At 41.5% G+C, this 14,423-nt stretch overlaps 1 protein-coding gene across 1 annotated transcript; it reads left to right on the plus strand.

Annotated features, from left to right (window-relative positions):
- The first annotated feature begins 379 nt into the window (after positions 1–379).
- On the plus strand, positions 380–7,316 carry LOC146705390 (leukemia inhibitory factor receptor-like). The gene is made up of 11 exons (XM_085463039.1): positions 380–479; positions 3,067–3,212; positions 3,304–3,454; positions 3,542–3,805; positions 3,915–4,041; positions 5,037–5,173; positions 5,255–5,400; positions 5,499–5,652; positions 6,079–6,192; positions 6,293–6,383; positions 6,831–7,316. Coding segments are annotated over exons 1-11 (1,395 nt in total). The 5' UTR covers positions 380–415; the 3' UTR covers positions 6,832–7,316.
- Positions 7,317–14,423: the final 7,107 nt, after the last annotated feature.

The following is a 14,423-nucleotide window of genomic DNA, read 5'->3' on the forward strand; positions in this document are numbered from 1 at the left end:
ACTGAACACTAGTTCCAGCAGGTGTAATGGAGGGATGAATCCGATGAGGAAGTTTGGATTGATTCTGTTTGTTGGCTCTGATTCACTCCCTCTGACTGATGTTTTTCTAAAAGGTCAGTTCCCAGTAAAAGCAGCAGAGTGGGTGAGGCGTGTCCCAACTGGCAGCTGAGTCCTAGTTATGAGAACACACAGCTTCCTGTGTGTGGTCCACCTGGCTCTCACAGTCATTACTATATAAATGGATCTGCAGAGTGAGTGTGTGAATGGAGCACAGCTCCACAGAGTAACCTGACACTAACTTTCTTCTTCTCTCTGATATTTTGCGTACTGATTCTTCAAAAAAAACCTGAACCTTGCTTCATATGCTTTTCAGCCACCTGTTAGCTGATGCTCATTGCCTCAAAGGAAGAAGATCATGATCACATGGTTGCTACTGTTTTCACTCTTCAGACAAAGCACGCAAGATGGACAAGGAGAGGGTAAGTATGTCGTCCTCTGTAATAGTCTTCAGGTATGAAAAGGATTGGATATTTTTAGTAAAGAAGATTTCAGATTTCAGCTCTTAGTTGTGTATACACCTGAGTTTGCACAAAGAATCTTTACTATGTATGCTAAAAGCCAAAGACATGCAGTGGAGCTCCAGGTTATGTTGACTTTGCACTCACCAGAGTTTTCAGGAAGCATTAGCCACTGAGATGCAGAATCAAGGCATAAGTAGTGTCTGTAATTTCCCCTTTGTAACAACTGCACAGGGGGTGATTTTTTAATTGATAATTCGTTTTTTATAACCAACCCATTTAAATGTTTTATAAAGGTTTAAAGTTTGCATTTTCAACATCGTTTTGACTAGCAGATGGGCACAGACCTCATTGCGAGCTATCTGTTGGTCTTTAGCTTCGATAATTGTGGACCTCTTGTTGGTGGGTTTGGGGTTTTTTTGTAACTCAAATATCTGACAAAAAATATAAAATGCTGTGTGGCTAATTTTACTAACAGGCCCCATGAAGTCTGCTTCAGCTTTTTTGAGCAAAATTCTAGGATATTATTATTATTATTATTATTACTATTGTGGACACAAATGGTCACATCTTCAGTTCACCTCACAACTTTACAGTGGGATTCCCAAAAAGTTGATCCTGTTCATCTGGATGTATCGTTTCAGTGGGAGAAATATTTCATTACTCATCCAAGTGACTTCTTCGGGCTTCAATCCAGATAAACAAAATCAACTTTTTGGGATTTCCTTACCTGGAAGAGTAAGCTTGCATCAAGACTTGCTTGATGGATTTTTCTTCTTTGCTTTTTTGCTTTTAATCTTTAGATATCTTCATGGGAGTCTTTTCTGTATGAGAAGGACAGTGTTCTCGAGCTGTAACCTCCTTCTTCTTTCTCCAAACATAAGCAGCATTTCTTTTGCGCAACATCTCTAAAATGAGAAATATCCTGTCTCAGAGTGATGCTGAAAAACTAGTTCATGCATGTATTACTTCCAGGCTGGACTACTGTAATTCATTATTAACAGGAAGTCCTAAAAACTCCCTGAAAAGCCTTCAGCTAATTCAAAATGCTGCAGCAAGAGTACTGACAGGGACTAGAAAGAGAGAGCATATTTCTCCTGTATTGGCTTCCCCTTTTTGGCTCCCTGTTATATCCAGAATTGAATTCAAAATCCTGCTCCTCACAGACAAGGTCTTAAATAATCAGGCCCTTCGCTCTCACACTGCAGGCTTGTTGTTCCTAGAGTATTTAAAAGTAGAATGGGAGGCAGAGCCTTCAGTTTTCAGGCTCCTCTTCTGTGGAACCAGCTTTCAATTTGGATTCAGGAGACAGACACTATCTCTACTTTTAAGATCAGGCTTAAAACTTTCCTTTTTGCTAAAGCATATAGTTAGGGCTGGACCAGGTGACCCTGTCCTCCCTTAGTTATGCTGCAATAGACGAAGGCTGCTGGGGGATTCCCATGATACATTGCATATTTCTTCTTCAGTCACCTTGCTTACTCAATATGTATTAACAGACCTCTCTGCATTGAATCAGACTTATTATTAATCTCTGGCTCTCTTCCACAGCATGTCTTTATCCTGTCTTCCTTCTCTCACCCCAAACAGTCTGGGTTTTTCTCTGTATGTACTATTGTAGGGTCTACTTTACAATATAAAGCACCTTGAGGCAACTGTTGTTGTGATTTGGCGTTGTATAAATAAAACTGAATTGAATTGAATTTAGCCAAAGAGATCTCGTTTCGTCGTATCTACTAATGGACATACTTCTATTATGCGTAATTTTCTCCACGTGTCCTTAGCATACTTATGTCTGGCTTGAAGGCCTCTCTGCAGAAGAGAAGCTTTTCTTGGTCTTTCTCTGAGTCTTTGAAATCTTTTACCTCCTGCCTCTGGCAGACTTGTGCTGCAGTGTCTCTCTCTCCTCTATTTTTCAATGATACATCTCATTCCAGTTTTGACCTTTGGACATGCTGTGATAACTTTGTACACCAGTGCCTGCTTTGTAAACTTTAACAATGTATTTTTTTCTCAAATGTAAACTGATTTTATTTTGTTTATTACAGGGGTTTACAGAGGCCAAAACTCTTTTGTATCAGGTTGTGAACATGTTTATTTCTGCTCTAAAGTTGGATATTTTACCATGGGAGTTGATGGGTATAACTACATTACAGGACATTGCACATGACGGGATCACCACAATTTTCTGCCTCATAGCTTGATGCTCAACACTGGCTAACACAACATGCACTTCAAATATGATATCCAATTTTTTGTTGGTGGCTCATTGTTTGAATTCGAGAACTGAAGTAGTGTTTGAACCTGAAAATGTCTAATGACATCAGCTCTAAGAAGTGGATTGCTATAGTAGGTTCATTCATCCACCAGCACAGATAGATATGACAGTCTTTAACAAAACATCAGTATTTGATGCCCGGGCAGTGACGACACTATTGGCACCACTGGCTGTGTCCTCACTGACTGCTGTTCAAATAGCCCAACGATGACTGTGAAGAATTGTTCAGGTCACTTTAACCATAAAATGTCCTGTGGTCACTTCCTTTAGGTGTTTTGCGTTGTGGACCTCAGAATGTGACTCTTGACTACGACAGTTTCCTGTTAAAGTGGGAAGATGACCCTTCTTGCTCTGTGATACGAGATGGGCTCGTGTACGAGCTGCAGCTTCTCATTGCAGACAAACCTGAACACAATGTAAGAGATTATTATGGGTAACTATAATCCTCACTTCTGTAGCCTCCAAACAAAAAGCTGTTCCTCTAATGTGTTTATGATAATGTTGTAGGGTGAAGTTGTTGTGGCACCTGCACAGATAGGATCTACTCATTCCTGGAAATGGACTTCCCATTTACCATCGCAGTGTGCTCGCCATTCAGTCCGGCTCAGGTCCCAATACAACAACCAATCAAGCCCATGGATGCAGAAGACGCTACCTGGTTAATATTAAGTTCAAAATCATTTGATCTTTTTTGATTCTTAAACACTTTACAGTCTCGTTTATTCTTATCACTGTGCTTCTTCAGACCAGGGTGAAATACTGGTTCTCCCAAGAGACCAAATATTGGAGGTGGGCAGCACAGCCACATTCTGCTGCATGGTGCCAGACGGGGAAAGTATTAAAACAATGTTTCTATATGACTACAAAGGCACTAATGTAACAACTACAAAGATCAGTGAACATGTGCACTCCCTGACTGTTCACCTGGACCAAGAATCAGAAAACTATAGTGATGTAATATGTGAAACAACCAAAGGAAACATCAACGGAGCCAGTTTTCACGCCAGCTGTAAGTATGATGTAGCATTTGAGATTGTGGTTTCTCAAATTGATCTTGTAAATAAATGGTTCTCTTTTAAATGTGCTTCTGTTTTTCCTGGTATTTGCCACAAACTTAGATCCTCCTGATGACAGTGATCTTAAGTGTGAAACCCGGGATCTGGAATCAATCGATTGTTTTTGGAACGTAGGAAGGGCAGCAAACGAACATCCTGCAATGGAAAGAACATATCAGCTCCAAGGAAGGTATAATAAGACCCAACCACCCCTAATATATCTACAGTCTCCTGTATGGAAGCATCTGAGGGTGTGAATCTTAAAATAAGACACCTCACTGGACACCTTGTTAAGAATCACTGCAGACCGTTTCAGATTCAGAAGAACAAAAAGTTGATGAACAGTACTTTTAGATGATCTCGATGATCTGTAGTCAGAAGTTACAAAAATGAGCACTCGCTATGCAACTTCAGTTGCAGGATGATTTATTGGGGGAAAAAAAAAACCCTCAAAAAATAGTACTCAGGAAGCAAAGTGCTTCCAATGCAATCACAGACAGACAGGCTGCCCTGTTTACTACTTTTAGTTAGAGTGAAAATCTACAACATATCAGGCCTTGTCAAAACATTCCCTTTTAAAGTGCGCCACTCTCCTTTGTAAATTCTATGCATATCCAAGTATAAGCCACACACACACGCAGAGATGGTTAACACATTATTTGAAAACTAAAATAAAGTGCCCAGAATAAACATAGTCCAAAAAACAAATTGATTAATTATGGGATAAACAGTAGTTATGCTTCTCACAGTATGTAATGCCATATAGCTCAAAAGTCAAAGTGAGTTTACAAAGAGAACGTCCTTGATGAAATCACAGTGGAGTTGTTTTCAGGGCTATTCTTCTTTAATTTCACTTTATATGATTTGCAGTGAAAACTGCACACATTACACCTCGTCACCAGAGTTCTTAAAAAACCCAAAAACCTGAATATTTATAAAAGTAGTTTCAAGCAGTTGAGAGAAATGCTCTGATTTAAAAGACCATCAAAGCAAAAACATTTTGGGATCTATAGACTAAACTTTAAAGCACCAAACATTATTGATTAAGCAATAAGGAGTTCAGTCAATGACAAATTTAAAATGTACTCTTACTTTGCTTCCTAGTGAATGTGCAGTCCTGCTAGCCTCTGTATTTATTTAGTTGTAAATATTTAGTAATAGCGGTGTATATTTTTTACATTTTAGCTCATGCATCAATGGACGTTCAGGTAAATGCTCGCAAAAAGTAAAGCTGGATGCAGCTGAGAGGAACTGGACCTTAACAGCAACTACTCGGCTGGGAAAGCTCGAGATCCATGACAACGCGGACCTGACCAAAAGAGGTAAAGCTTTGGAAAAAATTTGGTTAAAATGATTATTTTTAATCCTTAAGATCGGCTGATTGTTGTGATCTCTTGTTTCAGTGCACATGGTCGCGCCAGACAAAGTGGCAGCTTCAACTGTGAACCCCAGAAACATCAGTCTGAAATGGAGCTGGACTGTGAAGAAGTACAGTAATCTCAACATCACATGCCAAGTAGATGTCAGTGATGGAAACTCTAATACCAAAGTGAGTAGATTAAAAAGGAGGCTAAGGTATTGGCTTTTCAAAGTAAAAGTCTCCACTGAAGTCAGCTAACATAATTCCTTTCTTTGCAATGTTTCCAGACTGAAAACTTTGGAGTTGGCCTCACAGCTGCAGTCATCAAGGACTTGATACCACACTGGGACTATGTTGTGAGGGTCCGATGTGGAACAGCACAGCATTTCTGGAAATGGGGTGACTGGAGCAAAAGTGTCAAAATCTGCACGAAGGGTGATGGTAAGTATTTTCTTTAAAAATCATAGGGTTTTAAATAAAACTGTTTGATGAGATACAGATGAGTCAAATCTTTTATACAGTCTGAGTAAAGTCAGGTCATATGAAAGTAAGAAAAAGTTGCTGCTTCTCAACTGATGTGACTTCAGTAAACATTTACCTGATGAGCTTTTGGTCTCAGTTGATTGATTAAAGTCTCTTACTGAAGTAAATGTGGTGCTCATTTTGTAAATCATGGTCCCACTGGAGTCATAAAAACACAGCAATCTATCTTTTGATTGATTATGAACATTTCTAGAAGAAAAATATTTAATCTGCAAGGTTTGACTCCTGATTTTGTTTCTCTACACAGAAAGATTAGCTGGTTGCCTGAAGATCATAAAGATGTGTTTATGTTGTAATATTGGTGGTCACTCTGTCTTGATACAGTCGCTCTTGGAGCTACCAGCCTGATTGAAAAGAACCTGAACATCAGTTCGTACACCTTCATGATAAACGCACAAACAGCAGTTTCATCCAACACCGTTACTTTGAATCCATCGAGTAGGTTACTTTTTTCATCTTGAAGACTATTTTCTTTAATTAGACTGTCAACTGTATCATTTTCTTTGATTTACTCGATGCGTTTCATTATTTTCACCAGCTTACTTGACAGTGCTGACCTTGATAGCCCTGGGAGCAGTTTTTATTATTCTGTCCATCTGCACAATCCTCTGCTACAGACACCGGGTGTGGTAAGCAGTGCACATTTGCCTCTTTTGTCTCCAAATCTTTGTTTGGCATTTATTTTCATGCATTCTATCACCCAACAGCATCAAGCACAAAGAGAGCATTCGGCTAAACATGTCAGTTGTGGTCCGATTTGGGAGGGAACCACAAACTACAGAATCCAGCATTGTTTAGGCAACGTCACGCACCGATTCAATATTAATTTTAGTGACCCCATATTGACATATCTGTAAGAGAATCAGGATATCTGTCGGGGAACTGTTGTTTCTTTTGTTAGCTGATATTTCTTGTGTGTTTCAGGTCAGTTTATGGACGCAACGAGGAGTGCAATAAATTACTTTCTGTCTGGCTGCTTAATGCTACCTCTATACTCCACACAACTGTACTACTCAGTTCTTTATTAGTTTCCTTGTATATTGCATTATCATGAGGTCATTTTCTCTGTTTTTCAGAATGAACATGTGTTTGATCATCATCACTTTGGTCAGAGTCACTACAGCGAGGTCATGGATGTTCCTGAACTGCATGATAATTTCTGACCACTAGAGCCTGTTGGTAGCCAGGACCTGATGTGTTGTACCTTCTCTCCATCTTCCAAAGATGACTACAATAGGCTTCTGCAGAAACCCCGCCATGCCCCACTTTACCCACAGAGGAGTAACCACACAGTCCCATTTCCTGTGTGTCCACATACATTTTATTACTACCAAGACATCTGCATAGCTGCTAGATGTGTGAACACATTTAAACTTTACACAGGAACTTTAGACATCATTAACTACAACAGGGGTGGGCAACTCCAGGCCTCGAGGGCCGGTGTCCCTGCAGGTTTTAGATGTGTCCTTGGACCAACACAGCTGATTTAAATGGCTAAATTAGCTCCTGCAGTTCTCCAGAGGCCTGGTAACAAACTAATCATGTGATTCAGGTGTGTTGACCCAAGGTGAGATCTAAAACCTGCAGGACACTGGCCCTCGGGGCCTGGAATTGCCCACCCCTGAACTACAACATAGTTAATCAACTTCATTATCGTCTTCGGCTAGGGTTAGGGCTGGGTTTTGCTTCAGTCACATGAGCCAGTCACTGGCTCTCTTTTACAGCATGTCTTTGAGCTGTCTTCCTATCCTCACCCCAACAGATTGTGACAGATGATTGCCCCTCCTTGAGCCTGGTTCTGCTGGAGGTTTCTTCCTGTTAAAAGGGAGTTTTTTATTTCCATTGTTGCTCAAAGGGGGTTGTCTGATTGTTGGGGTTCTCTTATTACTGTAGGGTCTTTACCTTACAATGTACTGGGCCTTGAGGCAGCTGTTCTGATTTGGCTCCATATAAATAAAATTGAATTTATTGATTAGATAGTTTGTATTCTTTAAATTTGTTTTTATTGTTACCTTTTATTGGTTTTATTGTTATGTATTATAAATGCTGCTACCAAGAGCTGCTTCTAACAGCTGATGCTCAATGACAATAAAGGTTTCTGATTCTGAACTGAATTGATTTGTACCTTCTGAGGACCAAAGAGGCACATACTTGTTCAAAACCTGTAAAAGGTATACATTAGCACCCGTTCTTTTATTTGTTTAGGTGCAAAATCAAAAGGTTGTATGTGGTTAAACAGACTGTTGCGACCAGCTGTTGCTCCCGATCCTTTGATTCTGACCTGGTAAGACACGAGACAGAATACTTCACTTCCCATGTTCCTCCTTATTTACACATGCGCATGGGGAGATGTGCACAGTGCTCCTGCAGATCTGAAGGACGCTCCTTCAGTCTGTTACATTTATACTCTAAGCCCACAATAAATTTAGAACACCTTTGACCTGACCCCCACATGTGACTATATCACTGAATCCATACACACTATCCTATGACCGTTGGTATGTGCAGCTGTCTTGTCTCTTACCTACATATATCCTGGCTCCACATTCCTCCTGCTATTCTCAGAAATGAAAAATGTCACATTGCCCTGTTTATTTCCCTGTTTCCTGCTTAAGGCCAGGTCAGAAAGCGGTCACAGTGCAGATACATATGGACACATTCTGGCGCCTCTCTTCCTATGTTGTCTATCCCCACAGTTTCACATGAGCCATAGTTTCACATGATTTTCCCCCTTGCTCAAACTATTCATACTTTATTATTCAACTGCATCTCTGCAGACAGAGGCCTCTCTTTTTAAAAAAAAAAATCATGCAAGCCCTACGTATTATCCACACAGAAAAGGAAAAATTTGGCAAAATATTATTTTTTCTATGAGATTTGAATCCCTTCATATTTGAAAACCACTCCTCTAAGGCACTGTTGTACCTTTGTGGTCTGTTCATTACACAGACTACTGGCCAGTCATTCCTGCTTCTCTTTAGGACACAAAGAGGAAAGGTTACTGCTCCTATGACAAAACGTATCCCTCAAGTTACCTTATTTTCTAACACCTCAGTCGCCCAACCCTAGAGACTCGTCAGAGATCATCTGGCGACCACTGGTTGCCATGTAAAAATGTGTGTTTCCTGACTGGCTTCAAATGGGCTCCGGAAGTCGTTCGTTTGAAACTGATGTAGTGCTTTGGTTACTAGCAGGTCTCTAAAAAACACTTGATAACTCCTCTTTGAGCAGTTGTGAAATTGTGAAGAGTGTGACAGAAACCAGAAACTGGTAGTGTTCACCTTCACAGTAAAAGCTTTGCCTTACCATTGCAACCAATACATTTAAACGATGCAGCTTTTACTCTGAAAGGAATCTTCTGTGTTTACGGTTTTAGTGCCCTTACTCGGAAACTAAATGGAAAGTGTTTACAGAGAATTTTCCATGGAAACTACAGTCAACCGTAGCGATGGGAATTGGATCCAGTACTAACGATTCCTTGGAATCACTAGTCTGCCTGCCTATCGATCCTGTTTATTGGTTCTTGCACTGTCACTATGATCAGCTGATTTCAGTTCATGTGTCAGACTGGCTCTGCCATCACTACAGAAACTAAACTGGTCATGTTGGAGCTTCCACAGCATGTCTTATCCTGTCTTCCTTCTCTCACCCCACCTGGTCGCAACAGATGCCCACCCTCCCTGAGCCTGGTTCTGCCGGAAGTTTCTTCCTGTTGAAAGGGAGTTTTTCCTTCCCACTGTCGCCAAAGTGCTTACTCATAGGGGGTCATATGATTGTTGGGCTTTTCTCTGTATTATTATAGGGTCTGCCTTACATTAATAAGAGCATTGAGGCGACTGTTGTTGTGATTTGGTGCTGAGTAAATAAAACTGAATTGAATTGAACAAGTATTGCACACCAGAGTGACCTTAGAACCGACTGACTGATCATTAATGTTTAGCCTATGTTAGTGAAAAATTTGATGAGAGATATTTTCCTTTGATCTGTGTTTATAAGAACCAAGAACTTACCTTTGATTCAATGCTGTAAACCAGTAAAACAATAAGCTTCCAAAGTGCTTTATGTGATGCTTTGATTGTGTCTGGTTACTGCCAGAAACTTGGTTGTTGGTTTCCAGAGAAACAGTAAAGCACCATGAAGACTGTGTGACCTGCGGTGTTGATTTTGGCATGAGTAATGAACACTAGAGGGAGCCAGCTCTGCATTAATGATGAGCTGTCACACGTTGCATGCCAGGAGTGTAAAGTGCATTTACACAGCTATCATAGCTGGACTGGCCAGCGACCCACCGGGCATTTGCCCGGTGGGTCGCTGGCGATTTTTTGTTTTTATGGGCCGATGGATTTTTATTTTTATTTTAGGAAGGGTATATATAATGAAAGGTGTTGGATTGGCCAATTGGAAATGATCAACTCTGGGCTGGACCAATTACAGCCGAGGAGGCCAGATGCACCCTCCCCCTTGTTTAGCAATCACGTGATTTTCACGCATTGCATGCCGGGAACTCGTGGCAAAACAATCCAAGTACCTGTGAAGGTTCTGTCATCCAGGTCATCGTAGTCAAAGGAGCTTGCAAAGAAAAGCATCTGGACTTCTTTAAGTTACTTGAAGACGTTTCACCTCTCATCTGAGAAGCTTCTTCAGTTCTAAGGTCAAATGGTGGAGAGTCCCAGATATAAACCTAGTGGGAGTATCCCCCCACAGAGGGACAAAAGGACCCCCTGATGATCCTCTAATCGCCTGAGCCAAGGTGTGAAACTGGGTGTGGGTCCCAATCAGCCAGAGTTTCTGGTGTGTTCATTGTGAAACCTGGCCCCACCTTATCATGCGAATTCCTGAGGTCAGATGGCCCAGGATGTGAGTGGGCGTTAAGGTGTCTGGGAAGGGATCTCAAAACTGGATTATAGATGGCAGAGAGTTGGTGTCGTAAACCCCCGCCTCTGTTCAAAGATGGTCGCTCACAGTGGACATAGATGGCTTCTTTCACTCCTCTTTCAAACCATGTCCTCTCTGTCCAAAATGTGAACATTGGCATCCTCGAAAGAGTGACCTTTATCCTTAAGATGCAGATGGACTGCTGAGTCTTGTCCTGTGGAGGTAGCTCTTCTATGTTGTGCCATTCGCATGTGAAGTGTCTGTGAAGTGGCAAGCTCCTTTGAATCCAAGTACCGCATCAAATGCAAACATTTGAGGCACCGCAAAATGTTCATTCTCCGGTTCCAATACCTTCTTGTTTTTTCTTTGCCGCACAAAAAAATAATGTACAAAACAAAAGGAGAACAATGCCGGTCCGTACAAAGACAGACTCGACGAAAAGACAAAGAAAAGATACAAGGAAAAAATCAAAGGAGTGAAAGGTTTAGACCCTTACGAGCACACAGAGTGGACAAAAGACGTTAGCGTGCTGCCCAACTTTCACCACGCTCATATTTATAATCATACGGTTCTTGGAGTGAGTGCATACACTCGTGAAGTTTAGTAACTTCAGGTCACTGCAACAAGCCCAGGTACAGTTTACCGACGGACAGGTGCAGGACCTTGAAATGCACCGTGTAGAACGAAAGACCATCGTACGTATCATAAGTTTACCAGTCTCACAAATCGTCGTCATAAATACACATTCGTTAACCGTTTATTAATATAACCTTTGAGCTTAACGGTAATTAATTAGCAGTGGAAATAATATCTGGTAGCATAACAGAAATGTAGCAGTGCCAATAATATTGTATGTTGTAATCGCACTGGACAATTGGTGATACAAAGCAACTGTTTTATCCTGTGAATAAAAGTATATGTTTTTGTCAATGTACCATGGTAATAACAGAAGCGAAACGCAATATTGTGTCAGGACAATTCACTATTTATGCACAATAAACAAAGGAGCGACAAGGTAAGAGGACGGAAGGGAGAGGTAAGTGACGGACAAGGTAAGCGACTCATGTTATAACTGACGTCAGACGCCGGAGATTTTGGCGGAAAATTAAAGCAAATGGTAGTTTAGATTTGAACAAATTCATTTAAGCTTCAGTATTACCAAATACACTTATCAACTGTCTTATAACTAACAATATTTGTGTAAATAATCTCCAACACCCTGGATAACAACGGGGAGAGTTTAGAGACTCTCCAAGATTATATTGATCAGTGCTTTCAGGATCTCGTGATGAAGAAGACCCAGTGTGCAGCTTCCCCGGCCAAACCTGAGACGCCGTCGTCGAAAAGACAACGCCCAGCAGATTCCCCCGGCTCAACATCGCCAGCCGGCAAAGATATTGCCGACATACTGGAGTCAATCGACAAGTGATTGTCCAGTTTCGACGCAAGGCTGTCCTTGGTGGAGATTCTTCACCGAGAATTTAAATGCTTGCGAGAATCCCTGGAGTACAGCCAGCAGCAGGTGGAAACGCTTGCTGCTGAAAATGCCACGCTAAGGGAGTCGGTGAAATGTCTCACAGATAATGTTACCCAGCTCAATAACGAAAATAAAAAAATAAAAGAAACAGTTATCGATCTACAAGCTCGTAGCATGCGTGATAATCTGGTATTTTCTGGTATTCCAGAAGCCGCTGGAGAGGACGCGGAGACCACGGTAAAAAGCTTCATCAAAACCCACCTGAAGCTGCCGGAGGACACTGTGAAGAACATCGTCTTTGATTGGGTACATCGCCTCGGCCCCATTCGGGCTACGGCCGGGAGGCCACGTCCTATCGTGGCCAAATTCGGCCACTTCAAACAAAAGCAACATGTGAAAAGCCGCGGCAGGGAATTAAAAGGAACGGACTTCAGTGTGAACGACCAGTTCCCCAAAGAGATCTTGGAACGACGCAGGGTCCTCTTCCCAATCCGACGCGGCTTCATCCAGAAGGGCTCCCGCGCTGTCATCGCTGTGGACCGGCTGTACGCGGACGGACAGCTCCACCGCGACCCCAACATCACTCCGTGGCTGTATTAACCTCACACCAGATAAGAATCAGCTGCACCCTTTCCCTATCCACTCACACTAACTTGCATTAACATCTGTTTAACTTACCAGTATCAAATCGCATCTTAAAGTGTGATTTCATAGCAGAATTAACACCGTCACTCTCCGTCAGTGATTTAATTGGAATGTTTACGTTTTGTTTCTGTTTTTTTTTTTTCTTCTCATTTTTTTTCTCTCTTTTCCCCCTCTTGGTTTTATGCTGCTCACCCCTGTCCTTGGTTTCTTTCTTTATTCCTTTCACTGCCTCGATCACCTGGGCCCTGTTTCAGGAAGCCGGTTTAGAAAACTCAGAGTGAAAAACGACACTCACGGTTGAGTAATCCCGAACTGTCCAACTCGGAATATTCGGTTTCAGAAAGGCTGATAACAATTAGTTCAGTCAACGCGGAGTTGCTTTAACCCCAAGTGAAGCGCGCGGACGAGGATACATAAAGCCCTGATAAGCGGAGCACAGATTAAGCGAGTCACCATGGAGACGGAGGGAAAGAAGGCGTGATCAATGTATTTTACAGCGCTTGCGGCCGAAATTCTGATGGCAGCATATGCCGATAACACGCAAATTCCGCGGAAAAAAGTAACACAGCCACAGCTGCGAAAGACAGGGAGCATGCATGGCAAAACATAGCCGACAGAGTCAATGCGTGAGTGTTAATATAAACATTGATCGAGGGATTTCCACCCATTTAACACGTTATTTTATCATATGTTATTTTATTTGTTATTTTATACATTTTATTTTGTGATGTGATGTGAGCGCAGGTGCAACCCAACAGGCCCCAAACGTTCCTGGCAGCAAGTAAAAATGAAATTTAAAAATATAGTCCAAACAGGTAAGGTGTAATTGTATTATGAGCCATAGTGCTTGGTCTGTTTGTCCCATGTAAATCAATTGCAGTTAGAGGCTACATTAATTTTCTTTCTGTAAGCACTTATTGAAATTATCTGAGCACATTACAAGTACATATTTGCTTACTCTGTATGCTCAAATGTGGCCCGTTATAGCCAACAGAAAAAAAGCGGAGGCCCGAAAAACAGGTGGGGGTCCTCCACCACCACCACTCACAGAGGCTGAGCAGTTGGCCCTCAGCCAAAACAGTGGGCGCCCTGTGGCCGAAGGCATCTCTGCGGGGACATCCTCTGAGTCAATAACCCCGCAAGACACAAGTGCCTACATAGGGGGTAAATTCAAAATAATACATGATGTGCATACATCCTTTCTTCACAGTCACCTTTGCAGTGCTACTCATTCATTTGATAAACTCTTTACCATAATGGATTATTTTGTAGTGAAGTTATTTTCCTACTGATTTTGCCTTCCCTCAGGCTTGGTTGTCTTTGAGAGCATAATGACAATGAAGTGTAAGGTGATTGGTATGTTTGTTAATTGCCATTTGGTCCCTTGTAAGTTATAAGTGACCTGTATAAACCTCATATTCTATCAGTTGATGGTGATGGTGTACTGCATCTGGTGCAGCCTCCTGTTGAGCCAGACCAACATGCAGTTGTGAGTAATACTCCACAGATTATATGAGTTTACAGTAGAACAGCAATGTTGTTTATTTCTTTACTGCAGGAAAATAATGAAGAAACATTGACAGCTGTTACAGAGGAGGAAGCAACAGAGACACTTTATGAGGTTTACATCTTTTAATACTTTGTGTACAGGAAATACAGGCGACCAATAAAG

The sequence above is a fragment of the Copadichromis virginalis genome, linkage group LG7 (assembly GCF_057382275.1).
Source record: "Copadichromis virginalis isolate Kocher_CV1m ecotype Utaka linkage group LG7, C_Virginalis_male_GT1.1, whole genome shotgun sequence".
NCBI lineage: Eukaryota > Metazoa > Chordata > Actinopteri > Cichliformes > Cichlidae > Copadichromis > Copadichromis virginalis.